At 37.6% G+C, this 20830-nt stretch overlaps 1 protein-coding gene across 1 annotated transcript in view; it reads right to left on the bottom strand.

The window, feature by feature from the left end:
- LOC136879295 (uncharacterized) overlaps window positions 1-20830 on the bottom strand; it is a 192953-nt gene that overhangs the window by 71602 nt on the left and 100521 nt on the right. The window contains exon 7 of the mRNA XM_068229050.1: window positions 20462-20596. Coding sequence (XP_068085151.1) covers window positions 20462-20596 — 135 coding nt within the window. The remainder of the gene's footprint in view (window positions 1-20461; window positions 20597-20830) is intronic.

Raw genomic sequence — 20830 nt, 5'->3', positions numbered from 1 at the left:
CGGAACCCAGCGGTGAGAGGCCGGCATGCTGCTGCCTGAGCCATGGAGGTTCCAGCTAAATGTTCAAGCTGTAAAATGGTGTTACCATTGTAGAAATAAATAGGTCTGTGTGTCTATAAACAAATAGGAGACCTTATTTTTGGGATTAGCTTTGTATCAAATTGTTAGCATGTGTTTGGTCATACACGATCAAGATGATAAAAATTGGTTATCTACCTATTGGAGAACCTATTATATAAACAGAAATGTAATGAGCCCTGACCCACTTGGATGCATCCTCGCTCAAAGCACTTGCACATCCTTGTTTATATCATCACCAGACACTGTGATATAAAGGATGTCCTTGTTATGAGGACTGCAAGAAATGTAGATGACTGATGGACAGATCATAAGCTCATAAGAAATCATGAGTTGACCATGTGACCAATGTCTTATAGAGGATTAATCACAAAAAAAAACCTGTTGTATGAAATCAAACAGCAGGAATTAGAATATCTTGGACATGTAGTATCTCAATCTGTCGTGAACCAAGAAGATCCATCCACAGCCTGCCCAGAAAGAAATTTGATACTTCTAAACTTTGAATTGAATTCATTGCTACAGAATACAGAAATGCAATCTCAAACAAACTGGCTAGTCATCCAGTCAGCAGTGATAGTACAAATCAGGAATGGGCCACGCTTTAGAAGGTCATCACTGGGTCAGCTGAGGAAACAATTGGTTTTGTGAGGGAAAAAAAAAAAGATAGGACTTGTTTGAAGAAAATAATGAAGAAATTAAATGTCTGTTCTATGCCAAATGGGAATCTCACCTATCCTATCTTCAAGATCACATTTCTTGGAACTTACAGGAATATATCAGGCACAAATTAGGGAAATTAAGAATAACTGGTGGCAACAAAAAGCTGAAGAACCGCAAAGACTATCTGATGCCCGTGACCTGCAAAACTTCTATTCTGGCATAAAGGAGATATATGTTTCAATTCAATCTTCATTGGGGTCATTGAAGACTGCTGAGAACTCCATCATTTTAACTGATAATGGAGAAATTTTAGAGCATTGGTAACAACATTTCTCTTCACTTCTAAATCGTGTCTCCAATGTTGCTGAGGACTTTCTTTGTAATGTCCCTCTGCAGCCCCAACAACCATGGATGGCAGTTTCACCTACATACAGAGACTTCACCAAAGCACTCAATCAACTAAAACCAAGAAAGGCTCCTGGTCCTGATAACATCCCTCTGGAACTGATACAAAATTGAGGTATACCCTTGAAGACTGGACTTTTTACACTCATCCTCTTGATTTGGGAAACTCGAGAAGTACCTGACAACTAGAAGAATGCTACCATCATCACTATCTTCAAAAGGTGATCATAGTGTATGTGGGAACTACCATGGTATATCGCTCTTGTCAATTGCAGGTAAAATTCTCACAAGAATTCTATTAAACTGGCTCCGAGTTATCTCAGAGAAGATTTTGCCTGAGTCTCAATGTGGTTTCCAAGCTCACAAAGACATACTCTAGTTAACCGGGTGACAGAACTGCAGTATGCCAATGACACCACATCTCCTGCTCTGACACCTGCAGAATTACAACAGTCAGTCAACTGCTTTAAAACTGCATCTGATCACTTTGGTCTTGCCATTAATGTGAAAAATACAAAGGTACTTGCACAATCTACCTCAGGATTAACACTTTCTGAGTTCAGTATTTCCATCTTAGACACAACACTGGAACAGGTTGATCACTTTTCATATCTTTGAAGCATCTTGTCTAAATGGTGTACCTGTGAACAAGATGTTGATAAAAGAATTGGGGCTGCTCATGCAGCATTCAGATGGTTAATTATTTATTTATTTATTTATTTATTTATTTATTTATTTATTTATTTATTTATTTATTTATTTATTTATTTATTTATTATGACTTCTTTCATGTGGCGAAGTTAGGGCACCCGGCCCTCTCTTACACAGAGTCTTCATGAATAACGACCTAAAACTGCATGCAAAACTCATGGTGTACAAATCTGTTGTCGTTTCCACGCTGCTGTATGGCTGTGAAACTTAGACACTATCGCCGTGATATCAAAAAACTTGAGCTCTTCCACCAACAGAAAATGAGATTCATCTTGAATATTAAGTGGGAGGACTATGTGACCAACAAGGCAGTTCTTGACAAAGCGCAGCTAATAGCATTGAGGCAACAGTCATTGCTTATCAACTGAGATGGTTAGGCCATGTCACCACATGGGTGATACCAGGCTTCCCCGACAAATTCTTTATGGTGAACTTTGCTCCAGCAGTAGACCTGATGGAGCCCACTTAAGCGTTTTAAGGACCACCTGAAACACGTCATAAAGACAACTGGTATAGATATACAGACATGGAAAGAATGTGCTGTGGACCGCTCACTGTGGTGGAACACTACATCCACCACTGTCAACTTGTTTGAAAGAGAACGCTGCAGACATCAAGAGGCCAAGCAACGAGCAAGAAAACTCCGTCAATTACAACCCGCCCTCCTCCATCCCTTCAGTGTGATTTGTGTGGGCGTATGTTTTATGCCAGGATTGGTCTGTTTAGTCATCGTAAACACATCCATAAACTGAGTTGAACTGGTCAATGTATGCAGGAAGAAGTTATATATACTCGGATCGAGTTACAGCCGACGACGACAATGAGCCCTGACAAAGTGTTAATCAACATCCTGTAAGTCCTCTATATAGTCTGATATATTGAATTGATACATAGGCCTAGGTCTTTTCGATCGATCGATCGATCAATCAATCAATCAATCAATCAATGATCTACATTTAGGGCTGTTGTCCAGTTGGCAGATTCTGTATCATCTGTTTACCTAGAATTTTCTTAAATATTTTGAAAGAACTTAAACATTTATTGAACATTTTTCTTGATAAATTATTGCAGTCCTTTATTGCTCATCCTGTAAATGAATATTTCCCCAATTTGTTCACTTTAATTCCAACTTTATCTTCATATTAGGAAAAGGCTAGGAAAACAACAAATAGGGAATCTGCCACCTGGGCGACTGCCCTAAATGCAGATCAGTATTGATTGATTGACTGCTTGGTGCTGGACAGACTGAGCAAACTCTCCACGTTAGGCCTGACTGATTCACAATTCGCAATCACTAAGACATTTGTTGCAGATAAGGAACAGGAACACAGAGACAGGGTGAAAGAAAAACCTGAGAGGAAGCAATATGGATTACTAAATTAAGAAAGGATGAAGAGCGAAATGTGGGAATACTTCTTACTAGCAACAACTGAGAATGGTCAACATGCAGGATGTGTGACATGTAAATGTTGTACTTCCTTATTGATGTTTGCATCTACTACCTCTCATATGAAAGCACAAGTATGTAAAGTGCAACCCAATACAATGTGTTCATCAAATACAGTATTACATGATATCAAACAAAACATTACACAGAAGTACATCAGACTGTGTGCAATGGATCTCCATCCCTGTACAGTTATTTTGGAAAAGGGTTCCATTTCAAAAATGAGTTAACGTTGGCACAGGCTATGGATGAATAAATGTTGCCAATATTCCTCCTACAACAGTGTATTTTTTTTTAAATTTTTTATTTATTTATTTCAAAAGAGGCACTTGAGCCAAGGCTCATAATGGTGCAGTACAAATAATTACATTTGGCAACAAAGATGAGATTTGAGAACATCAGCTTCTAGGACAAAAATATAATATACTGTACAATGAATAATTATAATATTAATTACATTTGGCAACAAAGATGAGATTTTAGAACATCAGCTTCTAGGACAAAAGTATAATATACTGTACAATGAAGAATAATAAAAGTAATATTAAGGTATCCTAGTGATAGAAACCAAATATGAACAGCAGTGATATAGTATACTAAATCAGTACTCTATAGGCTTGGCATTTTTACTTTTAGAAAATTAACAATTAACAATTAACAAGCTTGGTTTTAAAGATGGGTAAGTTAGCGGCTTCTCGAATATGCTCAGGAAGGCTATTGAAAAACTTTACAGAAGAATGCCATAAAGAATTAGTGCCATACTTAGTAGACTTCGATGATTTACAGTGAATTTTAGTAGATCCTCTTGTACTGTATGAATGTATGTCAGAATTCAAGTTGCAAAGTGTGTTCGAATGAGTTTGTCCATTTTTTCAATTTATACAACATAATAGCTGAAGCTTTTTTACGAAGACCATCTAGTGACAGCACATTACAATACTGGTAGACCTGTATGCTTGGTGTTAAGGTGGGTAAGTTGAAGAGTATTTTCAGTGCTCTTTTCTGTAAGATACTGATCTTTTCAAATTGTTCTTTACTGCAAAATAATCTTCCTGATGACAATCCCCTTGCATAGTGGAGAAATAACAGTACAGAATATTTAAGAATTGCTCTTCTAGCAAAGAAAATATTGTCTATTCCAGTGTCCAATATGGCAAGTGGAAGAAATTTCAGTTCAGCTGGTAAGTTTATCAGTGACAAAAGCAGCTCAAGAAGTAAGTATAAATAACCACCTAATCGATACTTTATTAATGCCTCAGGCAAAATTGAATAAAATTAAAACTTACAGGACATGTTTCGACCACTTAGTGGTCCTCTTCAGCTGTATAAATAAAGAACTGAAAAGAAAAACATTGACAATAAGCACAAATAAAAGTTCTTTGGAGACTCCTTTGATAAAAATGGAGGTCGTCAGAATAGGTCATCTTGCCTTTCGTTCTTGTTTGGAAAAGATGTTTATTCTGCGCTGTCTAGAGGGTCTGTCTTTGAGCGCGACCTGGTGAAGTAACGATGTGATACAGTTTGACAGTTCATGGAAAGCTCTGGAGAGAAGGGAAGTAGAGTTTCATCGATACGGTCATGAAATGGACAACTTGTAATAAAAGCAGCTCAAACCAAGATATAGTGAATGACGCTCTCTTGATTCATTCTGTACTAAAAGACACAACACAGTAATGATGAATGTTTGTGATGAAGTGAAAAACAATACAAGTTAATGTTCCATGTTTACTAACATGACAAGTTGATCTCACAGTGTTTATAGTAAGTTTGTAATTACATTACTTCAGTGCATATTTTGTTAAAATATTTGCATGATGTTGAACATTTTATAGTCAGCCACTCTCCTTTCCGCACCAGCTGCCTTACCTCAGACAACATGCTGCTAGCCAAACCGCTTAAAGTTGACTGTATGAGCTTTGAATAAGTGTACACGAACGAACTGGGTCATTTGCAGACCTTCAACTGGAACCATACTCTAATTGGGGTCTTACCAGAGACTTATACGCCCTCTCCTTTACATTCTTACTACAACTGCTAAGTACCCTCTAACCATGTGAAGAGATCAGTAACCTTTAGTAAAACATTGTTAATGTGATTACCCCATGAAGATCTTTCCTTATATTAACACCTAGGTACAAGGTACTAACAGTGATTCCCCATGAGGTACTTTCACCCCATCAACACAATAAATAAAATCGAGAAGACTTGATGGAATTTACCTGATTTTTCATCCCATTTACCATCATACCATTGGCTGCTGTCCATCTCACAACATTGTCTAGGTCTCTTTTGTAGTCTCTCACTAACCTGTAACATATTTACTACTCTTTACAGTATAACATCATCTGCAAATAGCCTTACTTTTTATTCCGTTTCTTTACCCACATAATTTATATTATTGGCATTGGCTGTTACTCGTTTCCGAGAATACATATTTCTCCTGCAGTTCCTCTTAAAGTCTGTTGGCTCTGTGAAGATGTCGCTGATGACGGATCAAGCCAATCTTTGTATGAAACATGCGGCCACACAAGTCACATCTAAAGATGGGTGGAGGACGCGGTTGAATCTGACGTAGTTTCTGCCTTTCATGGGTTTCAATTTCTTGTCTACAACGTGCCTGCTCAAACAGTGAGACACATTCTGCAGCAGCTTTGCACCAAAGCACACGGTTTTGTGCTGTTGTTGCCCAGGTGTTAGCATTTATGTTGGTGCAATTCAGAGTCTTCTTAAGCTGGTATTTATAACGTTTCAAAGGAGCACCTTGAGGCCTTTTGCCATGACCAATCTCACCGTAGAGAAGTTTTTAGGCAGTCTGCTATCATTCATAAGCTGTACGTGACCAACCCATCTAAGCCAATGAGTGATGATGAAGACTTCTATGCTGTTCATATGCACCTTGTTAAGAACTGCCACATTGCTTATATAGTCATCCCATTTGACGTTCATGATGGATCTAAGTTTCTGCTGATGGAAGCGTTCCAGTTTCTTTATGTCACAGCAGTAAAGTGTCCAGGTTTCACATCCATATAGTAATCTTGTTCTGACTATAGCTTGGTACTGTACCGGTTACAAACTGTACATGCGTATTTGTTGATAGTTAATTGTATTTAATCATCACGCGTAATATTCTGAGCAAGCCTGGTTTGTTTACATTCGGTGGAATGAGCGAGCGAGTCGAGGACAGCTGTGTGTGTGACGTGGCGGCAGGGGCAAGATAGATCACTCGCCTGACACGCCAAGTGTAGCTGGCCTGACCTGGTATGTTCTGGATTCAAGCATCACACCTTCACAAACATTCGATTAAGAAAATTTTAAAACTCCTCTAATAATTATGGTAGCGACTTAAGCGAGATGTCAGTTTGAAGGGAATCACATAAACGTCGCAAAGCGTGAATCTCAAGTTAATTCGTTGAGGGATTCATGGGATAACCAGCTTCAAGGGATCACGCTATATGATGACATAGAAGCCCCCAAACCGAATATAAGGAGGGCTCACTTTAGCCTGATCAGTCAGTCACAGCTGAGTATTCAGCCTGGCTCTACACGCTGCCGTAGTTGTCAGAGGCTATCTTTGAGTAGTTACAGTCTTCATGCGGAACTTAAACCATCACGGCCATATGGGACTTATCAATTGTGCACGCGTGAACTCTAAAATTATTCAAAGTCTTTCTGAACATGGACTTGTAATATTTGCGAGTGTTAAGGAATAATTTATTCAAAGTCTTTACAGACAGTGACTTGTAATTAATGCCAAGTGATGAACTCTAAAATCATTCAAAGTCTTTATGAACATTGACTTGTAACTTTTGCCAATGATGAACTCTAAAATTCTTCAAAGTCTTTATGGACATTGACTTGTGATTTTCACCAGTGATTATTCAAAGTCTTTACAGACATTGACTTGTAATTTTCGCCAGTGATGAACTCTAAAATGATTCAAAGTCTTTTGTGGACATTGACTTGTAACTTTTACCAGTGATGAACTCTTAAAAATTCTTCAAAGTCTTTATGGACATTGACTTGTGATTTTTGCCAGTGATTATTCAAAGTCTTTATGAACATTGACTTGTAATTTTTGCCAGTGATGAACTCTAAAATTATTCAAAGTCTTTATGAACATAGACTTGTAATATTTGCGAGTGTTAAGGAACAATTTATTCAAAGTCTTCACAGACATTGACTTGTAATTTTCGCCAGTGATGAACTCTGAAATCATTCAAAGTCTTTACAGACAGTGACTTGTAATTTTCGCCAGTGATGAACTCTAAAATTATTCAAAGTCTTTTGTGGACATTGACTTGTAACTTTTGCTAGTGATGAACTCTAAAATTCTTCAAAGTCTTTATGGACATTGACTTGTGATTTTCGCCAGTGATTATTCAAAGTCTTTACAGACATTGACTTGTAATTTTCGCCAGTGATGAACTCTGAAATTATTCAAAGTCTTTACGAACATTGACTTGCAATTTCTGCCAGTGATGAACTCTAAAATTATTCAAAGTCTTTATGAACATGGACTTTTCATTTTTGCAAGTGTTAAGGAATGAATTCTAACTCTGAAATTATTCAAAGTCTTTGTGAACATGGACTTGTCATTTTCGCGAGTGTTAAGGAACGAATTCTTTAAAGTCTTTATGGACATTGACTTGTGATTTTGCCAGTGGTGAGAAACCATTTATTCAAGGTCTTTATGAACTTTGACTTGTAAATTCTACGAGTGACGAAGAACACATTTTCGACGTCTTTGTGGACATTGAGTCCATCAGCCACATTGGACTTAGGTGATGAGTGATTACCTGCAACATCATCAGAGGCCATCGGAGATCATCCAGAACATCGGAAGTTCGAAACTTACTCATACACGACCAACCTGGCTGCTCCGGCCTCATCTTAATGGAGTATTTGGCATCTTTCGGAACGTGTTCCAGCCTGTTCGACCCGGTGAGCTGGAGACCCGGACCATTAAAAGGACGATGTTGAAGACAACTCCTACCTACAACGAGGTGATGTGCAATTTGATATGCATTTCATGAATAAACTCTTATTCAATCTGATTAAAATTTTTCTTGTAGATAGGACCCTGCCTCCTGTACCAAGCCCTAGCTAGTGTCTATCCAGTTTCGCCCTGAGAACTATTTCATGCTTACGTTAAAATTAAAATCTTAAAGTTGGGCTCTTTTACTGGTACAGTACACCATGAGTTTTGTATATATTTCGAGATCCTTATTCAAGAAAACTCAATGGTAGAGGCGGCCATAAGCTGCATGGGCAGAACATATTCTATTTTCCACATCCTTTTCTGAGTTGCAGCAGGTAGAATACTACCACGATAGGTGAAAATTGGTCTACCTGTTCAAGAAGTGATCCTGCTATGGTGACATTTAGTTCATGAATGGCACCACCTGGTAACAGCTGTGCAAGTACTTTAGTCTTATGGGTGTTGATGGTCAGACCAAATCGTTCATGAGCTTCGTTAAAACAGTTGATGGATGTTTGAAGCTCCTCAGGTGTATAGGCATATGTTGCATTGTCATCAGCATACTGAAGCTCCATTATGTGAGCATTATGAGTTAATCTCGGAGAACAGAGCCTGATTTGGTTGAACAGTCCGCCATCATACCAAAACTTAATTTCCACACCTACATGGTCAATAGCAGAAGTCTTGTGAAGCATGGCTGCCAAGTACTGGATGAAAAGTGTAGGGGGGCAAGCACGCATCCTTTCTTAAGACAGATGACAGAATATTACTGACCCAAGTTCTAGCCTGAAATATTTAACACAGCAGTTTTCACAGGAACAACAATGAAATATATTGTATGAAAGGTTTGAGACACTTACTGTTACTAAGAAGGACAATGTATACAGTAAAATTAAGCTGTGAGGAACTATATGGTGATGGTGAGTACATTGGGTTTGAGATTGTTTTGAGGTGCATGTGTCTTAAGCAGAGAGTAATTGTTATTCTGGAAATGAATTGGAATATTCACCTTGCCTATACCCTTATTGATATAGCGAGTACTTCTTATATATAATCATGGTTGTATGCTCGAGGTATACACAGTACATTCCATGTCTGGTCAAACTAAAAATTTCCAAAAATTAGCAGCTGATATGGCTATGTCAGTTCCATTATACATGGATGATCAAGTTTGGGGAAAATCAGCAGGTAGGAGGGATGTTGGACAGCTCTGCACTCAAAGGATATCTGCATCTGGTAGATAGGTTGATCATGTATTCCCATTCTCATAAGGCTTAATGTCCTCCACACTCCACACAGTAGATCACCATCAGAAGGCAGGATTTCTTTTACTAGACTCCATTTGGTGATTTGTGTTGCTTCCTACAATCTCTCGACGATCTGTGCCTGACACACAAAACTCTTCTTGGACTTGAGCCATCATGCCGTGGGCTGGTGTTCATGTAGGTGATGATGGGAATGTGTCTCCTGATTTGTCCTCTTCATGCTACAGCAAAGGTGGTACCATCGCAATGAGTGGGTACAGTTTCTGTACTGGAGTTGGCTTTAAGCATCCAGTCACAAGCTATGCAGTTTCATTGACAGCATCATCTGTCTGCTTCCCATGATAAGAGTCATTCCATTCAGGTGCAGTACACCCTGAGGCAGATATGCATAGGGCCAGGGCTGCCATACTAAGAGTCCATGGATCAGCTCACCAGGCTTTGCTTGTCAGCTTCCTGATGATGATGTTTCAAGCACAGAGTTTACCTCTGGTATTACACAATCCCTCACTGTCTTTCCCTTTAACTCATCTAGATTCCATTTATTGCATTCCTTCCTTTCTTTAATCTCTTCAACTTCAGACAGCATTCCATGACCACCAAGTTGAAGTCAGAGACAACGTCTGCTCCTGGGAAGGTCATACAATCCAACATCTGGTTTCTGAATCTCTGCCTAATCATAAAGAAGTCTATATGATACCTTCCAGTGTCTCCTGGCCTAAATACAACTGTTGTGTGTGGTGTTTGAAGAGAGTATTAGCAAGTACTAAATTATGATCAGTGCAAAATTCTACCAGCCAACTTCCTCTTTCATTCCTTTGTCCCTGTCTGAATTCTACTACATTACTTTCTCTTCCTTGGTCTATCACTGCATTCTAGTCTCCCATCGGAGTTAGATTCTCATCTCCTTTTACATATTGTATTAAAGTTTCTATCTCTTGAAATATTCTTTCAATTTCTTCCTGTTCTGCTTATTTTGGTGGACACTGGCTTGGTGTCTATCTTGATAAAAATAATCTGTTCACTATGCTCATCAGAATAACTTATCTGCTGCCTTATTTTCTTAATCATTATTAAACAAACTCCTGCATTTCCCCAGTTTGATTTTGTGTTGATAATTCTGTAGTTGCCTGACCAAAAATCCTGTTTTTCCTACCAATGTATGTACTTCACTTATACCAACTACATCTAAATTTAGCCTGTCCATTTCCCTTTTCAATTCAATTTTCTAACATTTCATGCTGAATATCAGTTATCATCTTCCCAATGATTGCCCCCTCTCACGCAGTCCCCACCTAAAAATCTGAATGGGTGACTATTTTACATGGAAGCAAGCCATCATCAGTACATCATTCATTCATACAGAGAGAGCTGCATGTCCTCAGGAGTTATTTACAGCTGTAGTTTCCCATTGTTTTTAGCTGTGTAGCAATATCAACATAACTAAACCATATTAAATATTATTACTGGGTCGTATCAGTCAATCATCCAGACTGCTACTCTTGCAACTTCCAAAAGGCTGCTACTCCCCTCTCCCCACTTTTTGATGCACCATTTGTTAGTCTAGTCTCTCAACGGATACGCATCCAACATAGTTGCACCTACAGCTCGGCTACTTGCTTCGTTGGGACACACAAGCCCCCCCACTGTGGCAAGGTCACATAGTTCACAGGAGAGGGCTTCAATGGTAAGCTTGGCAAATGGATCTTTATCGAAGTTCTTGGTAGCTGTTTAGCAGGGGTTTGGCGTCCTCTGACATTCCTAAAATGTACTGAGTTCTGCATCCTTATGGTATAGTTTTCCTACAGACTTTCTTAAAGTCTGTCCTACAATGTCATACATCTCAGGTTGTGGAGGGATCTTAACTATTTCTGCATCAAGGTTCTTGCTGAAGTTTTTCCAGTTGGCCATTGTGAAGTTAAATCTCCTCTGAATGTTACTTGCTTTGACTTCATGAATGCACTGATTCTGCAGATGGTAGGTCTGTGCTGAGCTTGGGGGATTGGATCTTCCATTTGCTTCTTGCACTGTGTTGCAATTCTGAAAGACGCAAAGATGTTGTTGGGGTAATATCCTCTCTTTCACCTGCCACTATTGAAAGACAATGGCAGTTCCGGGTCATGGTACAGTTGCAGGTCATTGGTCTCAGCACATTCTTCGAGGTCCACTTCATTCTGATCGGTGTAGCCCCATGCAATGTTTTGGCAGCTAAAAACAAAAAAACCCCACCTAACACGAAGTTGGCGTCCTTGTTGCTTAAGGAGAATGGGTAGTGTAAATGCGTGTCACTGATAAGTCCTTAATATCATCTAAACTACTTGAACAATATGAAATTTTTAAATATTGTTACAATGACTTATAGGTATAGATCTGTTGAATTTAGTATGGATTGATTGATCCAGTGAGCAGTGAAGGAAGTTTACAATTTCTTTTAAAATGAAAGAAACACTGCTCATTTGTGTACCTTTTTCTTATAATCCAGACGACACAGTCATGAATATTGGTACATACAATGAAGTACATGAGCTTAATACTCTATAGCAGAGTTACAGTGAATTCTTTTATGGTTGATTTCATTTTTAAAAAAATTAATCAAGCACATTTTTGAGCCTTTTTAAAACAATTTTTGGTTCATATTTAATTATAATCTCAACAACTATTAAAGAAATCAAACCCATTCTACTACAGTGTATGTGCTGGTATTTGATCAGTATGTGATGGAGATTTTTTGTCTATAAGCTTTTTTTGTTTCCAAGGAGAAGGTACATAACTGTGCAAAAATGGTATTTTGAGAAAAATGAGGCTGAAATTTGAGTAAGAACTTGCCCATGATTTTAAAACATTTCAGAGCAATAATCCTCCTCCTCTTCATTCCTTCTCTTATCTTATTCTCAGTCTGCCTTCCTTGGTTGAATATTCAGCTACTCTGCCAGCAAAATATATGTGTTTTCAGTCAATTTCTCTTTCTGACGTTCATAACCTCTGGACGCAGATGGAGTTGTATCTTGCTCAGTAATTTCATCAGGAATAGCTTCTTCACATTCCTATTTCTTCCCAGACGCTGTATGCTGGTATCCACAGAATTTCTGTTTAGAAAACACTTTTAACACTTAGAAAATAAATAGCAAGCAAGATACACATTACTGAACACAATCACAATGTAAATCAACGAGGATATGACACGTAATCATAAACATTAAGAAGGGGGGAAAACAATTGAAGATCATTAAAGCAGACTCAGGCTGACCAATGTGACGAACATAATAATCCTCTAAGACAACAAACTTTACTGCTCTCAGTTACATAAAGTAGAACATGAAATATTGCTGGGAAAAAAAATGAAGGCATGGCACTACAAGACGTAGACGTATATATGGTTACATTAAAATATCCGTAATTACCTCAAAATTGCTCCTAATAATATGCCATATGCATAATTAGGAAAGAAAGGAGAATTTTTTGAACCTATAAACAAAAAAAGCTATTTTTGGTCTTTTCACACTACCACATTCCCTTAAGTTACCAGGCTCTGCAAAAGTGAACTCCACTATAAATGCCTTGTACACTGAGGTGACACTGTTTCTTTTTTTTCTGCTATCTGCTTTTCGTCGCACCGACACAGATATGTCTTATGGCGACGATGGGATAGGAAAGGCCTAGGAATTGGAAGGAAGCAGCCGTGGCCTTGATCAACAGTGGGGCTCGAACCCACTATCTCCCAATTACTGGATACTGGCCACACTTAAGCGACTGCAGCTATCGAGCTCGGTGAGGTGACACTGTACTCTGGGGCAGTAGGGTTTTCAGGGTGAGCACTTTGATGGTCTCCTTCTGTCAGTGAGGATGAGGTGATGTTGATGCTATTCTGGCTCATTGTTTAGCGTAGCTACTGAGGGGATCTTGAACCAGAAGGATGCCACATTCATATTCCTTGCACAAGTCAAATGGATAAATCTCTTTGTCTCCAGATAAACCCTGTATGTTTATCAAAATAAATACTAGTAGGCCTGAAAAAAGTCATTGTTTGCACCAATTGTGGTAAGATTAGCCAGAATTTCCACCATTGCTTAGGGAATACTTGAATGTGTACAACATAGTCTTTGAGGAGGCACTTTCTATGTTCCTCTTAAGATTTTTTTATGTACTGGTATACAGTTTTTCATTAGAGAGAATCAACTTGACTGGTTATATAATATTGTATTATTATACATTTAATTTGCTTTGAGTGATGATTTTTAACTTACTGAAAAAATATGTTCACATTATGGAACACTACATGGAAGCAAAAGCTTTCATACCAGATTGTTCAATTTGGCACTGCAATTTAGCTTGTTGATCATGTACCATATTGGTCACAATCTTACTTATGAATAATGGTCCTTTGTTGTGTTGTGTACGAATAATGGACTAGAGGAGTTGCCACTCATGCAAAAACCTTTCCACTTTGATGTAGGGAAAGCATAATGTTGCAGATATTGATGAATGTACCATTCAATGACTAGTTTGTGCAATATTAGCTGTTAGTGGAGAACCCTGTCTATGCTACCTTTGAATGATATGAAAAACATCTGCCTCTGAATAGAAAGATAATCTATAAGAGACGGAAGTCACATTTTACATATTAATCATTGCCAGATTATCACAAAATGTTCAAAGTAACTTATAACCAACACTCTGAGAAATTATATAATAAAGGTTTTTTCTTTTCTTCATGACAAGTTGCACAACAGATTGGTGTACTTTTGTTTTCATTTCATCACTTTGAAGCAGGGTCGTGTTCCCCAGGGATTCTGAGATGGACACTGTGATGTTTCATAATATTTATGATATTTCTTTCCTTAAAATTATCCTGGTTTCCTGATCTTTTTCTAGTGGTTTGACGTCGCACTAACACATTAAAGATTTCTCGGCATAGGAAGGATGGGATAGGGCTAGGATTGGGAAGGTAGCGAGTGTGACCTTAATTAAGGTACAGCCCCAGCATTTTCCTGGTGTGAAAATGGGAAATGGGCCGATGACCTTAGATGTTAGGCCCCTTTAAACAACAAGCATCATCAAAACGGAAAACCACAGAAAACCATCTTCAGGGTGGGATTCAAAATCACCATTTGCCAAATGCAAGTTCACAGCTACACGACACTAACCACATGGTCAACTCTCTCGGTTTTTCAGATCCTTGTAATATTATTTGTTTTAATTTGCTTTGCTAGCACCTGAAAGTTTTCATCCAGTAAAATGGTGCACTCCATCTCCTTTTGATAAAGGTTCTATATGGTATATATTTACATGTAGCACACATGCAACATGGCAACACCCCTGACTCCCTCTATAGCACATCATCCTTCCATTAGGCAGCTGTGTCCATCTCTGTCAGGACAGATTCCAGCATACGAAAAATGCTGTGATCGAGGTTTGCTGTATTGTTATGTAAGTGTGCTTAGTCTTAAAATAGTGCCTTAAAGCTTTAAGCTGTCATGGACCATGGGTGCTAGGTAGAAGAAGTAAAGAAAAAAGCTTTTGGAAGCAACTGAAAAACTTTGCAGTCACACAAGGAAAATAAGAAACAAAAACCACAAAAAAGAACATAATTTTGCAATAGACTGGACTGCATTTGAAAATGTAAGAACATTACCTGTCTCAAAAACATCCTACACCACTGCTTTCAACAAGTTCTCATTGCACTGCTATACAAATACACAATCTGTTCTTCAGTAATATCAGAAAGGTTGTGCTTTCTCAAAATCGAAATGAGATGGGTTCCATGCCAGCCATAATGTACCGAATTTATGAATGATATTTTATTCCAGTACCCTACATACATTGAAGAACTGTGTCAGTTGGAGTCTACTCTTTGAAACAAATACCCACATCTAATTGACTACAGTATGCATTAATTTTAAATGCATTATATCCTGAGAGACTAGCTCGTTTCTGTATTTAAACTTTCTGCTACTTTAAATCCTGTTGCGCATGCACTGTATAATGCTCGGAATCATAGGATTTCTTCCCCTTCCCCTCCTACGCGAGGACTTCTTGCTTGTCTGTGAATGATGCCAGTCACTGTTCAGTGGTGGAGCCATGGTGACTGATTTTCATCTTACCTCATGAATACCTTAGAAAGAAGAACTTATTTTTTGGGGTATATATATATATATATACTTGGTAACTATTCCATGGAATTTGTTATTATTATTAATTTTAATTTATATGTAATGTTAACTTACTTCCATTTAATTCATTCAATTTGTTAATTTTATCTGGGGAGTTATTTATGTTATTTTTTGCTAGAGTTATTTATGTTATTTTTTGCTGTGCCAAGATTATCCTTCCCTTAAGAATATATGGTAACAGGATCTCCTCTTTTACGTATTATGTTCTCACCCATGGATACAGTGCCTCTTGTTCATTTTAGTGCAGGATATGCTTTACTGTATAGTACTGATAAGTACATTTTTTTCATTTCGTTGTTGAAGTGTTTGATGTTTTGGTTAATTGTTTTTCCTTTTTCTTGTGCTTTCACCCTTTTTATATTTATTTGTTCTGTTGTCTGGTATTGTGGTTCTCCTGTTCTTTTATCAATTTTTTTTTTCTGTGATGCTTTGCCTACTGTTATTTTCTCATTACTTTATTCTAGGACATATTGTGTCTAATAACAGCAATCTTCAGAGTGTGGTTGCCACTGGTGTCTGCTGTGTGGACCGTGGCGGTGCACATAACATTCTCAATCCAGTGAGAAATCCTCACTGGGGCTGATGGCCTAGATGCTAGGATCCTTTAAACAATCATCATCATTAATGGTTATGGGCGCACAGCTGTGAGCTTGCATCCAGAAGATCGTGGGTTCGAATCCTACTGTTGGCAGCCCTGAAATGCTGGGGCTGTACCTTAATTAAGGCCATGGCTGCTTCCTTTCAACTCCTAGGCCTTTCTTATCCCACCATCGCCATGAGATCTATCTGTGTTGATGCGACGTAAAGCCACTAGCAAAAAAAATCATCATCATCATCATCATCATCATCATCATCATCGAATTTTCAATATCTATATATTAAATGAATTTACTAAAAACAGCTTTGGCAAATCCGTTTATCCGTTCTACTGGACCAGTTTACTTTGTTTATGTTTTATTCACTCCAGAATTACCTGCCAGTGAATCATGAGACATTGATAGGTCTTTAAGTTCAGCCAACTTTGAGTAATCATAAAATCAAATCATTAAATGATCACTCCAATAATTGCAGGCAAAGGCTTACCCTAACCCGCAATACATTCTGTATTTAGCAGGTTGCTAAGCAACTAACACTTTCATTAATATTCTGATATATGATTTTCACCCTTAGTCATTGCACACAGCCATGTTTGATTACTACCTGTCAAGCCAGAGAGTATACACTTCCTCTGGTCACAGAAGAATACTATTCCCTGCTAGATACTGTTTGATTCTCTAACCTTTCCCAGCTTTCAAATATATTCAACAGATGGCAGAGCGTTCCTAATAACTTACATGCTGCTAAGAGAAAAAAGTCTATGTACAGACCCCATCATGACATACGCCTTACACATTATCTGGGAACACCTATCGAAGGATAACCTAGTCACATTAGAAAGAATGAATGCCATGTATCTTAAAAGAGTTCTCTGCCTGGCAAGACACGCTCCTTCAAGACTAATCTATGAGCTCAAAAGTCAACTGATCTATATAGAACTGCAATTAAAAATTCCATTGCCTTCTATGACACAATACCAAGTTTTACATTAAGAACTGCGGGATAAAAAAGGTAATATATTGTCCCCTTCAAATTTGGCCTACAATAAGTATTTATTGTGCCTGCGAGTATAAGATTATCATTCCATTAGCACGGGCGATATCCTCCAGCCCTGTGTTACAGAGAAGGTCTCACCTGTCCAGAGCCGGTCTCGTTGGCGAGGGGAGCGATATATTGATTTTTTAAATTGAGCTGTCAGCTGTCCCCACATGGCCTACTGAGAGGAACCAAGGTCACCTCGATATGGATCGCGCATGTCATGTCTCAGACGGAAGTACTTTCGAGAATTGAAATGCTAGACGTCAGCCAATTACGGACAATTATAGTGACACACCCCTTGTGCTGGATATGGTTAAATACCCCAGTTTCCAGAAGAAACGCTCTCTGCTGCTGTATACTTTGACGTGCTCTTTTCTGCGATGTACTTCAACGTGCTGTGAACTCTTTTGCTGTGTACTTCGATGTGCTATTTTGCTGTATACTCCGATGATGTTCTTACATTCACAACGCAGACGCTTCTTGGATTAATTATTTGGCAGTACAATCAGTCACCCTTCATTAATATTTGGATCAACGAGTTTGGCAGATTTTCAAAAACAAGTTACGTATTTTTCATCTTTAAATTCATCGCGTATGTGTACGGAACACATCCTAAAATTGTTTGTCAGTTTCAGCTTCTACTGTACGAGAAGAAGGAAGAGAATCGCCATGTGTTGGATCGAGTATTTCAAGATGTTGCTACACTGTGAAGAGGAAGCCTACCACAACTCTACTTTGAAGATCATGGCTAAAATGGTGTGCTAAAATGTAGGCGATCTCTGACATGGGAAAATAGCGACCGAGGACAGATAACTTACCACATGTTCCAGATCATCGGCAGAGATCCAGTTTCATCATTCATTTAAGTACTCTTTTCTAATGTTTATCTGTTCATCTTTGTAGAAATAATGCTTACTTATTCATTAGTGGTAATATTTCTTCTAGTCTTGCAGTAGTTTTGAATATTTTCATCCTTCTTTCACATGGGATATGGTAGTATTGTCTTTTGTGTGTGAGTGATTACTGGTCTCTATTAGAATAGCTAGAATGTGTGTGTGTCTTCTACGATTATTCTAGCTGTCCCATTTAATAGTCTAGTGTGATTTAAAAATCATTGTCCTCACCGATAATTAATGATTCAATTTTGAAATTTTTTTTTGAAGTTGTGTGGACAGATTTATGGCATGTTGTGTTACGCCGGATTTCTATGTAAGATTTTCTTCCTGTGTAATTTAAGGCGTGTTAGTGTCATCTGGCATATTGTCGAATCCTAGTTTGCGCGAATTTGAGATCTAGCACACCTAATAATAATAATAATAATAATAATAATAATAATAATAATAATAATAATAATAATAATAATAATAATAATAATAATAATAAATTTTCATCTCGGGTTCAATAAATGAATAAGGGTCATGAGTTTAAATATTGCTTGATCTTGTGTGTGAGATGTTAATGTGTGCTCAATTAGGATGAATATGAGCCTGGAACATGGCAGAATCTCGACGGATCATTTATTGTATTTTATTGACTTGAGAATGGATTATTTACTGTGTGTTATTGACTTGTGAATCCATTTATTGAGCCTTATTTGGAGAATACTTGTTGTTGGACTAATTTCTTCAAGTGGAGCATGTGTTAATTGATATACATGGAGTTGAGTAATAGTAATGTCATGACTCATGAACCATGAAAGCGAATGCTAATATTTGACCTGTACTATGTGCGTTTCTGTAGACGACAATTTTTTCAGATATCAACCACCGATGTTATCATGAACAACGTTGTAAATTTCATCTTCTTTAACTAAGTGATCATCCAGACTTCATCACATTTCTAAGGGGCGTAAATAAATTTTTTTTTTACCCAATACCGTCATCAAGAAATTTCAAATATCTAGAATAAAATCAAACATAATATTCAAAGGCTAGAATTCATTGTAAATAATTCTCGTGTGTCTTAGTGTGAATGCTGTGTGTGTGATTGGTAATTATTTCAGTAAACTGTGATATTTCTTTGACTATGGTTTTGACTCGGCCACGTGTTCATTACGTTGAGCCCTGGTTATCAGCATCGTTGTTTGTGTTGATCTAACTTTTTGAGAGTTAAACCTTTAGTGAATTTTATTTTGAATTTAAGTAAAGAAAGGTTCAGAGTACCATACAGTAATGAATAAGAAAGAATTATTTTTGGACAAAGTTCACCATTTCTTTTTGTAAAGCCTACAACGTTAAAAATTTCACTACAAATGTCAGACATTAAAGATTGATATCACGTTTGTCTGATGAAATATTAGAGAAAGTTTCAGATTAATAATTATTGTACAAGCACGATTGTGTGAAATTAAGTCCAATGGAGACATTTTTGAGTAATATTTTGATAAGATTTTGGTTTCATTATTTCTCAATTTAATTGAGGTAACATTTAATTCAGTACATTAAAAAAGGAAAGTTCTATTTTGAGATAGTAAATGTAAACATAAATAGGTCTGATATTCCGACATCCAAGAAAAATATGAATCACAGTTTTTCTCATTTTCTTTCAACTTGTAAATAATAATGACATTATTGAGAGGAGGTCCTCCCATGAAAAATTTTATTTTTGTTTTTGTTTCGTTGAGCCAGAAGTAGGCTAATATCCGTCTGTATATTTACAGAAGTAATGTCGTCAAGGATATTGGAGAGATTATGAGCAGTGTTAAATGAACTGGCGGAGAAGAGAAAATAATTTAACCATCAAGATTTGTTAATTTAATTTGTTGAGTGCTAGTTTGTAATAAATGTCAAAAATCTGTTGTTTGATATTTTTGTGTTATTGTCGCTAGTCCTTGTCTCTTTCCCTGCCTTCAGAAATAAGCAAAGCCAGACAACGAACGGTCCACCCTTGGCACTCTCGTTCTCCGGCTGAGCAAGCCCGGTAAGAAGGGAGCAATATATATAGACAACGAACTGCAGCATACCATAACACGCTTTTCATTAAATGTTCATAAAACCATTGAAAAGGGCAGGCAAAACAATATGACTATGACAGGCATATCAAGAGTTATCTGACCTGTTTATAACAAATGCTGCAGAGCAGTACGGGTTCACTAGTGTTAATTTAAACTTACGGAGATTCCTTTAGTAATTCCAATACACTTCTTGGGGATCGAAGTAAGAGAGACATGCCACGGAACTTCAAGCTTCCAGCCCAAGTAAGAAAGTTGGATAGAGGAATGGGTGAGCCAGGTGATCCTCCCATTTGTCTGTAAAGGAAGAAATATTTTTTAAAACCATTCCTCCATAGATGAAATTATAATTATTCATATCTGTATGTCTACCCTTTACTGTAATATAGTTATTCATATCTATGTATATATATATATATAATCATCTTTACGTCTGTACCTTTATGCAGCAGAGACCTGTTTATCCGATGTAAATAGGCCGGTGGAACATTGAATTAATGCGAATGTTGGTTAACAGGGAAAGAAAAGACT

Source organism: Anabrus simplex, chromosome 8 (assembly GCF_040414725.1).
Source record: "Anabrus simplex isolate iqAnaSimp1 chromosome 8, ASM4041472v1, whole genome shotgun sequence".
NCBI classification, from domain to species: Eukaryota; Metazoa; Arthropoda; class Insecta; order Orthoptera; family Tettigoniidae; genus Anabrus; species Anabrus simplex.
Note: the sequence above shows the minus strand (reverse complement) of the source record. Positions and strands in the feature narration are given on the sequence as shown.